This window comes from Scyliorhinus torazame, chromosome 3, assembly GCF_047496885.1.
Source record: "Scyliorhinus torazame isolate Kashiwa2021f chromosome 3, sScyTor2.1, whole genome shotgun sequence".
Taxonomy (NCBI): Eukaryota; Metazoa; Chordata; class Chondrichthyes; order Carcharhiniformes; family Scyliorhinidae; genus Scyliorhinus; species Scyliorhinus torazame.
Window position 1 is genome coordinate 46,221,466 of NC_092709.1, and position 12,051 is coordinate 46,233,516.

Genomic DNA, 12,051 nt, shown 5'->3' on the forward strand with positions numbered 1-12,051 from the left:
CTGCTCTCAGCCGGCGGGAACTCGGCGTAGAAAGGTCGGGGGGCGGCCTGTGGGGGGGGGAGGGGGTGTCCAACCCCAGGGGGGGGGGGGCATCCAATGTGGCCAGGCCCGAGATCGGGGCCCACCGATCGGCAGGCCGGCCTCTCTGGCTGGGGGCCTCCTTCCTTCCGCGCCGGCCCCTGCAGCCCTGCGCCATGTTGCGTCGGGGCCGGTGTGTTGAAGGAAGCCACTGCGCATGCGCGCGTTGGCACCGGTGCCACTGCGCATGCGCGGATCCTGCGGCGCCCATTTGACACCAGTATCAGCAGCTGGAGCAGCGTGGATTGCTCCAGTGCTGTGCTGGCCCCCTGTCGGGGCCAGAATTGCTGATCCTGAGGCCTTGTTGATGCCGTCGAAAAATGCGACGGCGTTTCCGACGGCGTCAACACTTAGCCTCAGGATCACAGAATCCCACCCGGGATCTTTGTAAATTAAAAAGAGACACCAGGTGCCGGATTCCCCCCTACCCGGCGGGGCGGGGGGTCCCGGCGGGATGGTGTGGCGGGAACAACTCCGGCGTCGGGCCGCCCCAAAAGTGCGGATTTGTCCGCACCTTTAGGGGCCAAGCCCTCACCGTGAGAGGCTAGGCCCGCGCTGGAGTGGTTTCCGCTCCACCGGCTGGCGTGGAAGGCCTTTGGCGCCACGCCAGCCGGGGCCGAAAGGACTTCGCCGGCCGGCGGAAGTCGGTGCATGCGCGGGAGCGTCAGCGGCTGCTGACGTCATCCCCGTGCATGCGCGGGGGGGGGGGGGGGTTTATTCCGCGTTGGCCGTGGTGAAGGCTATGGCCAATGCGGATTGAAAAGTGTGCCCCCACGGCACAGGCCCACCCGTGGATCGGTGGGCCCCGATCACGGGCCAGGCCACCGTGGGGGCACCTCCCGGGGCCAGATCGCCCCGCGCCCACCCCCCCCCCCCCCCCCAGGACCCTGGAGCCTTACCCGCGCCACCAGTCCCGCCGGTAGGTGGTTGGATTCACGCCAGCGGGACTCCGGCCCGTGATCGCCGGCGGAGGGGGGGGGCCGCCGACCGGCGTGGCGCGATTCCCGCCCCCGCCGAATATCCGGTGCCGGAGAATTTGGCGGCCAGCGGGGGCGGGATTCACGCCAGCCCCCGGTGATTCTCCGACCCGGCGGGGGGTCGGAGAATCCCGCCCCAGGTTTGTAGCGAAAGACAGGATGACTCTGGAAGCTGCTCAGGGTTTCCTTCAGGTGGACAACTTGTCTTTGGTTTATTTAAAAAGGGCTTTGAAAAGACAAGCTAAATGGATTGTCAGGTGAATTAAAAATAGACATACCAGCTGAAGCTTGGAAGGTAGATAACTGAAGCGATTGCTTAACATTTAAGTTTGAAAGAAATACCAGACACACAGCCTGTGTCATGGAAACCATCAGTCAAATTAGCTAAAATCCAGTTACAAATCAAACAATTAGAGACCCAGCAAAAAGAAAAAGAAATGGAAATGCAGTAAAAAGAAAAAGGTTTTCAACTGGAAATTGAAATGACAAAGTTGGAATTAGAGAGATGTCATAATATACACCAGTATAACATGGTGCAGACACACACACTGATGGACACACAGCAAGACCAACCAACACACACAAAACCGCAGGCAATCACCAGTTAGAGCACACTCACTATATAGACAGAGGGTATCAGCGTTCCCGCTCATTCGGGATGCAGCCTCTCAGAAGGACAGAGCTTATAGCACAGATCGTCACCATGTGCTGAGTGCATAGACTGGTTAGGACAGGCATAGGTCTTTAGTTTAATCTAACATCGTGTTAACCCACAGTGAAAGTATGTTCAACAGTTTCTAACTTAATAAAATAGTGTTGTACTATTTCAAGTGTTGGTGGCCTGTATGTGTTCCACGGATCCAGAACACCCAACACATCAAGAGAGAGAAAAAAGAAAAAGAGAGAAAGGAAAAAAACAAAAGAGAGAGATTTCCAGCTTAAGTAAAAGCTAGAAAGTTAAAGGGAGCTGCCAGGAGCTAGAGGGGAGCTCAATCCTGGAATGAAACCCAGTGGCGGTACATTTAAACTTATACCGGCCCTCCCAAAATTTGTCGCGAAGGAGTTGGAAACTTTTTCAGGAGCTTTTGAGAAAATAGCAACCCAAATGGAGTGGCCAAAAGAAAAGTGGACATTACACATGCAGAGTAAATTGACGGGATGGGCACAGGAAGTTTATGCTTCGCTGTCAGAGGTGGCATCTAAGTATTGTGACGAGGTGAAAAAGGCTATTTTGGGTACACAAATAGATTCCAGAAGCATATCGGCAAAAGTTTTGGAATTTAAGGAGACCGCCGGGACAGACGAATGCCGAATTCGAAAGGGTGAAGAGAACAATTTTGATAGATGGGTATGAGCATTGGGAGTTGTAACTACCTATGAGGCTCTGAGAGAGGTAATTGGCTTAGAGGGATGTAAGAGTTCCCTACTTTCTTTGATAAGAACCCATGTTGAAGACAAAAAGGTGAAAACCGCTAGACAAGCAGCAAAATTGGCTGACGATTGTGAGCTGCTCCATACATTCAAACCTTTGTTCCAGATGAGATTTACAGGCAGCAGAATTCTTCTTCCTGAGACTAAGTGTTGATGCCGGGGCAGGATTCACGGACTTCCACGAGAGCAAAACTGGTGCCGAACCTGGACCGATTCAGCGACCGTTGATGGGCTAGCACTGGCGCCATGTGGATCAAAATCAATTCCAATGAGAAATGGTGCGGGTTTCGCCAGGTCCGTGATTGATACTCTGGAGGCTGACAAGCTGCAGCCACATATACACACTTCACTCCCCACACACACCTTCCCAGCCACTGAACTCCAACAAGTGCAACTTCCAACATGCTGAACGAGCATGTCCCACCTTACTACAATGGCACTGGTTATGCTGGAGCGCGACTATCCCACTGATGGGTCGGCTGGGGCGAGAGGGCACCTGGGGGGGTAGCCTGGGGGGACACCCATATGACCTGTGACCCTAAGTTCACAGCGGGTAGTCACTAGCGTGTGCAGCTGCATGGCTGCCTTGCCGGCTGCAGCAATGGTGTTTCGTGCCCGTCCACCCCGACCCCACAGCCCAGCTCCTGGCCATCCCCCACTACTTCCCCGGCCCTGGCAGAAGCCCCCGGCCAGCGGCACGACAGTCAACAAACTATGGTGATATTTTCCGTACCCCCCCCCTCTCTCCCTCAGCAGCCCAAGGCACCTGTTTCACGATTTTTAAAAGCACAAGTGAATCTTGCCATCGGGAATTCGCCCCGGTGGAGGCGGAGAATCGTGGAGGCCCCGGAGAATACCGGATCAGGCCTGCTAATGATATGCCAATGGTGTGTACTGTGTGTGCGGATTGTAACGGATGACGCCGCTGTTGAGGCACTGGAGAACTGCGATTTGGCGTGAAACTGGCGCCCGCCTCGATTTCGGCATCAAAATTGATTATCCGCCCAATCGCGTTTCCCGATTCCAGCATCAGCGACAGAGAATCCCGCCCAGGGTTTTTGACTCGGGGGAAGATTACCCATTTTCCTCAACTGAGGTAGCCAAACCCATATGATAACTATTTTAAGGGACACAGGTGCTATGCAAACTCTCTTACTGGGAAAGGATTTGGTTTTCGCTCCAGAAAGTTCAATGAAAGCTAAGGTATTGTGAAGGCGATGAGTTCAGATTATATTCTGGTTCTATTGTATAAAGTTCAATTGGAGTGTGATTCAGCGTCAGATCCAGTGGATGCCGGCGTGGTTAAGGAATTAACAGTGGACGGGGTAGGCTTACTTTTGGGGAATAATTTGGCAGGAGTGAGGTTGTAGCTTCACCCATAATTACAGAGAGTCCAAGGGAAATATTACGGATAGCACATGAGATATCAATGGCAGGACAGGTGGGAATTAGGAAAACTCACAAGCACGGAGCCCGGGGGTGCTGGGCTTGCCACCCCAGGGCTCGGTGGGGGATGGGGGACCCTCTGCAGGGGTGAGCCACCATGGGTGGGTGGGGGGGGGGAGGCCTTGCACTGGGGGGGAAACCAGGGGGCAACCGCTCGTGGCACCACCATGCCAACCCCTGGATCGAGTTTATCCGTTCCGGGGGCCACCTTTGTCCCTGCCTGTCTGCCCCACCGACCACCCATAACCCCCACTGACTGCCGAGACCTCTGAAGCTATCGCTAATAGGAAATTGGCAATTGTGGTTAAGAGAGCACTTCACACAACCCAAGTGGATTCCTGTAAGTGGTTGTGCACAAAGATGTTTATCGTGTTTGACAATTCCCCACCCTCCCAATGGTGCCCCCACCCCCACCCAGCCCCCTAATCCCCTACCTACCCCACCCCCTCTCCTGGTGCCCTCAGTGATCATTGATGTGCTTTGCCCTCCTAGCTCTACCACTTTGTCTAGGTTTGTGTCCAGGGTGCACATCAGAGGTGGAGGCAGCCAGCTGCTTACCTCGTCCCATGGCCTTCAATGCTGTTTCCAGTGTGTTCAATTGTTTAAGAGACAGCATAAATTGAGGTATTGAACTCCAAAGTGGCAGTGCTGGTGTCAAATCAGTGTTACATTCACATCAACATCTGTCTACTCCTGCAGATATTCGCTATGCACCAAAACAACTGTAATATCTTACATGGGACATCCGGGTTGGGAATTGTTATCTTCCCCGTGGTGCTCATGGAGTACAAGCTCCCCCACTGAGGGGCGGGGAACTCAATTTCGCATTTATAAAAAGGTCAGCCACCGACCAGAAGGACACTTGGTAGGAATCTGCCGGGAAATGTATATACCCTAATTGTAACTGAATCAAAGTTCTTTATTTTACTCGGTGTGGATTCCCCATGTCCTTATTAAAACAAAACCTAGCCGTGCCCTCAACAAAACAGAAGTGTGCATGAAAGCCGTAGATAGCATTATAAACACAGGTGCAAAAGCAGCACGATGGTGCAGTGGTTAGCACTGCAGCCTCACAGTGCAAAGGACCCGTGTTCGATCCCGGAACTCAGTCACTGTCAGTGTGGAGTTTGCACATTCTCCCTGTATTTGCGTGAGTCTCACCCCCACGACCCAAATATGTGCACGATAGGTGAATTGCCCATGCTAAATTGTCCCTTAATTGGAAAGACGAATTGGGTACTCTAAATTTATTTTAAAAAACAGGTGTTGAAGAGCCAATTTTTGTGGCCTTAAAGCCCACCGTACACAAACGCATTAAGGTGAGATGTAATGTAATGGAGGTTTTCTGATGTAAAGAAATCCCACCCAATAATCTTTCTCGTTTACATTGTCATATCTGTGTAATGATTTTTGCTGGAAAACATAGCAGCTTCAAAATTAATATGGAGACTTACTTTACTCTCTGTTGGGAGTCTCCAAAGGTTTCCCTCAGATTTGAAAGGTCGGGATAAAAATTAGCAGAAGGGGAGATGATCTCAAGAAGTCCTGATTGTATTTCATAGGAGTACCTGTGGGTAGCATATCAATAACCCAGAATGATCAATTTTCAGAACATTCTTACATATTTTCTGGTGATTTTCAAAAAGAATTTACGTTCACACTTTCCGGGTTGAAATTGTACTGTGCGATATTACTAACAATGCACTAACTGACAGCTAAGTTATTACAACCATGAACAAGTTTATTTAAATAGGTTAACATTGTTACTAAAGGAGTGAAAAAGGAATTTTTCTCAAAACACATTAACAGGTTTATTCCTAATATCCCTTCATGTAATTTCAACCCAATTATGTCACAGAACATATAATGTACATTTCAATATTTTTATGACAGTACATACTTCAAAACATTCTGGTGACTACCACAAAGTATGAGCAGAATCCATGAAAGATTAACTTGGGAACTGAACTGGGGATAACTTGAAAGGTGGTTTATGCTAATCAGGAAGCCACCAGTAAAAATTACAATTTCCTCTTGACTGTATGACAGTCCAACTTTAACTTCATTTTCAATTTGGAGTTAACTCTTTCACTGAAAAAGCAGAGAAAGGAATTTGGTATGAGTGGATTAAACCTTTTTCCAATATAGACTACCAAATGAGGCTCCTGTCAGTGAGTGCAAAATCTGAAATGAATCTGACAGTATTAAGATAATAAGCCCAATGAAGGGCTGATCTTACCAATGTGTTGCCAGAGGGAGCCATACCAGCCACCTGTGCATACTGGAGAATTGCTGGTATACTGCCCATGATACATGGCCTGTGCACAGCAGCCCACTTAAGGTTAATGTTTAAAATTGTTTTTCCACTTTATGCAAATTGTCACTCTTTTATAAATTGGCAATCTCCCTATACTTTCCTTCCTATTAATCTCTCTTAACCTCCATGGTCAGATGAAAACTGTAATAAGAAAGATATCAAGTACTGTTTTCAAGTTTCAAGGCCTTTGCCAGCACTACACTCCAATATATTGTATTCCACTATCAATGGGTTAAAGTGGGCGGCATTGTAGCACAGTGGTTAGCACTGTTGCAGCACAGTGGTTAGCATTGCTGCAACACAGTGGTTAGCACTGTTGCTTCACAGCTCCAGGATCCCAGGTTGACTCACTGTCTGTACGGAGTCTGAACGTTCTTCCTGTCTCTGCGTGGGTTTCCTCCGGGTGCTCAGCTTTCCTCCCACAAGTCCCAAAAGACGTGCTGTTAGGTAATTTGGACATTCTGAATTCCCCCTCTGTGTACCCGAACAGGCACCGGAATGTGGCGACTAGGGACTTTTCACAGTAACTTCATTGCAGTGTTAGTGTAAGCCTACTTGTGACAATAAAGATTATTAAAGTCAGACTTACGTATTTTGTAAACTCTCTGCCAGATTATTTACGTAGCTTTCTTCCATCTGTAGAGTAAGAAAAGAAAAAATGTATTTAACCATTCAATATTTCACAGTGTACATTTTCATTTTTGATGACTATGGGAATACATTTTCTACTTTCGTCCTCAGTATAGTACCAATCACCTCTGGGGAAGGTGCAGCTTGTTGAGATGCAAGACTTAATCTCGTGACTGAATAGGTTAAGTGCTGTGGCCCAATTTCCTTGATCTGTGCTCCCTGCAGGTGTTGCATCCCATTTATAATGCTAGATGGCAGAATTAATCTTGCAGAGTGAATTTCTTCCTACTCTGTCCCAACAATTTAATTTTATCCTTGACTCGTAACTAATATTCCCTTCTACAGTGGTGTTCATGAACAGCCGCCCTGCAGTTTTGTGCTACAGGTTTGGGACCCCTTAGGATCTGGTTGAGCTCATTTTGAATCTACAGCAATGGAAGGAGGAGACTTCCTTCCCATCAATCTAAACTAGATTATACGATCTCAAGGGTATAGGGTCCCAGCCTACCAATGTGGTGCATTAATCCTAATCTTGCTAAATAAATAAAAATGACAATACAGTTAGGTCAGCATGATGAATGAACTGACTAATACATATTAAAGGTCAAAGTGCTGTACTGTATTATAGTGGTTTTAGTTGGTACAGTAAGCCACAAATCTCCTGTATCCTAATAGACGATCCAATAATTCTGGTTGCAGCAATCCTGTTTTGATAAGAAAGGTTAACCTTGTATTTGGATTTGAGTGTACAAGGGCCAGATTTACAGAGATGTTATCAGGAACACAGCTGCTTAAACTGGACTGACTATGTGATAAGCTTCCAATCTCACACCTATGCCATCACTAAAACATCTATTTCCACCCCCACAACATTGTCTGACTTCACCCCGTCTCAGCTAATCTGCTACTGAAATCCTCATTCATGCCTTTGTTACCTCTAGAATTGACTATTCCAATGCACTCCCAGCTAGCCTCCAACATTCTACCCTCTGCAAAACATGAGGTCACCCAAACCTCTATTGCCATTGTTTTAACTCACATTAGGTCCTGTTCCCCTTTCGCCCCTGTGTTTGCTGACCTACATTGGCTCCCAGTCAAGCAAAATCTTGATTTTTAAATTCTCATCCTTCTTTTCTAATCCCTAAATGGCCTAGCACTTCCCTATTTCTGTACTCTCCTCCAGCTCCACAATCCTCCAAGATATCTGCCCTTATCAAATTCTGGCCTTTTGAGCATCCCCAATTTTAATCGTTCCACCTTTGTGGCCATGCCCTCAGTTGCTTAGACCTTATAGGCTCTGGAATTCCGTCCTGACATCTCTCTGCCTGTCTACCTAACTTCCTCATTTAAGACGCTCTTTTTTTAAAATTTAGAGTACTCAATTATTTTTTTCCAATTAGGGGGCAATTTAGCGTGGCCAGTCCACCTATTGACCCCTTTAACTGCACTCTTATTTGATGTTTTTAAGTTTCCGTTGATCTCTGTTATGTTCGGCCAATGCCCCTAACAGGAGCGGTCCTTTTTTGCTTTGTCTCTCAGTTTGTTTTCCTTTCTTCTGTTTTGTTGGTGGACCTCAAAAGAGTGGCCAATCCACCTAACCGGCGCATCTTTGGGTTGTGAGTGCGAGACCCATGGAAACACATAAGACACTCCTTAATACCTATCTCTATGATAAGGCTTTTGGTCATCTGATTTAATACCTCCTTTTGTGGCTTGGTGCCATGCTTTGCTTTACAGTGTCCCTACAAAGCACTTTGGGACATTTTATTAGTTTAAAGACTAATATACTCCTTATACACCTATGACTGAGTGGCCAAATTCCCCTCCAACTCGATTTTCAAATTTGCTGATGACACCACTGTAGTGGGTCGGATTTCCGCGAGACAGAGTACAGGCATGAGATAGAGAATCTGGTGAACTGGTGCGACGACAATAACCTCTCCCTCAATGTCAACAAACCGAAGGAGATTGTCATCGACTTCAGGAAGCGTAGTGGAGAACATGCCCCTGTATACATCAATGGGAACGAAGTAAAAAGGGTCGAGAGCTTCAAGTTTTTAGGTGTACAGGTCACCAACAACCTGTCCTGGTCCCCCCATGCCGACACTATAGTGAAGAAAGCCCACCAACGACTCTACTTTCTCAGAAGACTAAAGACATTTGGCATGTCAGCTACGACTCTCACCAACTTCTACAGATGCACCATAGCAAGCATTCTTTCTGGTTGTATCACAGCTTGGTATGGAGCCTGCTCTGCCCAAGACCGCAGGAAACTACAAAAGGTCGTGAATGTAGCCCAATCCACCATGCAAACCAGCCTCCCATCCATTGACTCTATAATTCCCACTGCCTCGGAAAGGCAGCCAGCATAATTAAGGACCCCACGCACCCTGGACATACTCTCTTCGACCTTCTTCCGTCAGGAAAAAGATACCAAAGTTTGAGGTCACGTACCAACCGACTCAAGAACAGCTTCTTCCCTACTGCCATCAGACTTTTGAATAGACCTACCTCGTATTAAGTTGATCTTTTCTCTACACCTTGCTATAACTGTAACATTATATTCTGCAGTCTCTCCTTCCTTCCCTATGTACAGTTTGTTTGCTATGTATGCATTGTTTGTACAGCATGCAAGAAACAATACTTTTCATTGTATACTAAATCATGTGACAATAATAAATCAAATCAAATCAAATCAAATGTTATATAAATATACGTTGTTGTTGTTGTAACTTTGGGATAGTTTTTTGTCTTTTCTGCTTGAGTAGTAATCTGGGGAAGTAGATTGCCATCCAATTTTAAAATTGACCTAATGTCCATCCTGTTCAGTGGAATGAAAATCGACTGATTAATAAGGGATCAGGAGTTATGGGGAGAAAGCAGGGGAATGGCGATGAGAAACATATCAGCCATGATTGAATGGCAGAGCAGATTCAATGGGCCAAATGGCCTAATTCAGCCTCTATGTCTTATGGTCTTACAGTCTTTCTCAGCAGCAGAAGAGACCACACCAATTTTTCTTCAGTGTTTGGATATTAATCTGGTGAAGTGAATCAGGGACCATTATAGAACATGGTCGATTTTCATTCCACTGAACAGGATGGACATTGGATCGATTATAAAATGGGATAACAATCTACGAATCTATGCTGAATTAGTCCTACTTTACCATGCACTTCTAAGTACTCCTCAATCTCATCCTTAATATTAGACTCTATAATCTTAAAAACAACCAAAGTCAGGCTAACTGGCCTATAGTTTCCTGTCTTCCTCCCTTCTTAAACAGCGGTGTTATAATAGCCATTTTCCAATCGTCTGGGAGCCTCTCTGCCTTCAGTGATTCCTGAAAGATCACCACCAATGCCTCCACAATCTCCTCAGCTATCTCCTTTAGAACACTAAGGTGCTGTCCATCCAGTCCAGGTGATTTAGCCACCTTCTGATCTTTCAATCTCCCCAGCACCTTCTCCTGAGTGATGGCCACTTCACTCACCTCTGCCCCCTGACTCTCTGAAGTTCTGGTATGTCACTGGTGTCTTCCACTGTGAAGACTGATGCAAAGTACCTATCCGTTCTTCTGCCATTTCTTTGATCCCGATTATTACTTCTTCAGCCTAATTTTCCAGTGGTCCAATATCCATTCTTGCCTCTCTCTTACCTTTTATATATCGAAAAAAAAAATTCTTGCAATCTTCTTTTATATTACTCGCTAGCTTACACTCATATTTCATCTTCTCCCCCTTTATTGCTTTTTTAGTTGTCCTCTGCTTGCTTTCAAGACTTCCCAATCCTCTGGATTCTGACTAATCCTCGCCACATTGTATGCTTTTTCCTTTGCTTTTATGCTGTCCTTGACTTCCCTTGTCAGCCATGGTTGCCTTTTCCTCCCCTTAGCATATTTCTCCCTCCTTGAGATGAATTTCTGCTGTGCCTCCTGAATAACCCCCAAAAACTCCTGCCATTGCTGTTCAGCTGTCCTCCCTGCTAGACTCCCCTTCCAATCGAATCTGGCCAGCTCCTCCCTCATGTCTTTGTAGTTACCCTTATTCAATTGTAATACCGTTACATCTGACTCCAGCTTCTCCCTCTCAAACTACAGGGTAAATTCTATCATATTGTGGTCACTGCCCCCTAAGGCTTCCTTCATCTTTAAAAAAAAATGTTATTGAAGCATTTGTAATTTTCACAATTTAACATATTGACATTTCTAAAACAACCGCGCGAGTCGACGCACAAAATACCCCTAAAATAACAACAAACAATAGACCACGTACCCCACTTCTCCCGCCCTGTCCCCAGTTACCCGCATACTAAATTCCCTGTCCTTATTTAACATCACCATGCCTCCTATTTTCCTCCCCACCCCCCTTTTTCCCTTTCCCCCCTTACTGCTGACGTTCAGTTTTTGCTAAAGAAATCGATGAACGGCTGCCAACTCCGGGCGAATCCCTGTACTGATCCTCTCAGAGCGAACTTGATTTTCTCCAGACTGAGAAACTCTACAATATCGCTGACCCACACTCCTGATTTTGGGGGCTCCGAGTCCCTCTATCTCAGCAAGATCTGTCTCCAGGCCACCACGGAGGAGAAGGCCAGAATATCGGCCTCCCTCCCCCCCTTTGCCCCCGGATCTTCCGACACTCCAAATATTGCTAATTCTGGACTCGGAGTTACCTCATCTTCCAGGACTTTCGACATAACATCTGCAAATCCCTGCCAGAATTCCCTCAGTTTCGAACATGCCCAAAACATATGAACATGGTTGACCGGGCTACCCCCACACCGTCCACATCTGTCCTCCACCACCTCGAAGAACCGACTCATCCGGGCTACCGTTATGTGGGCCCTGTGGACTACCTTGAATTGAATCCAGCTGAGTCTAGCACAGGACGAGGATGCATTTACCCTTTTCAAGGCTTTTTCCCACAGTTCAGTTTCCAGCTCCCCTCCCAACTCCTCTTCCCACTTCCTCTTCATCTCTCTACTGGGGGCCCCTTCCCACTCTAACAATTCCCAGTATATGTCCGAAACCTTCCCACCTCCAACCCCTGTTTTTGACAGCACTTTATCCTGTAGTCCCCTCAGGGGGAGGCGAGGAAAGTTTGGGACCTGTCTCCGCACAAAGTCCCGCACTTGAAGATATCGAAACCTGTTCCCTCCCGGAAAGTCAAA

General features: G+C 47.1%; 1 protein-coding gene across 4 annotated transcripts in view; it reads right to left on the reverse strand.

The window, feature by feature from the left end:
• The window catches only part of LOC140408433 (alpha-1,3-mannosyl-glycoprotein 4-beta-N-acetylglucosaminyltransferase B-like), a 446,701-nt gene that overhangs the window by 197,773 nt on the left and 236,877 nt on the right, over positions 1 to 12,051 (reverse strand). For all 4 annotated transcript variants that reach the window (XM_072495615.1, XM_072495614.1, XM_072495616.1 and 1 more), the window contains 2 exons: positions 6,839 to 6,885; positions 5,387 to 5,500 (listed from right to left, as the gene is read on the reverse strand). In XM_072495615.1, the coding sequence (XP_072351716.1) occupies positions 5,387 to 5,500; positions 6,839 to 6,885 (161 nt within the window). The remainder of the gene's footprint in view (positions 1 to 5,386; positions 5,501 to 6,838; positions 6,886 to 12,051) is intronic.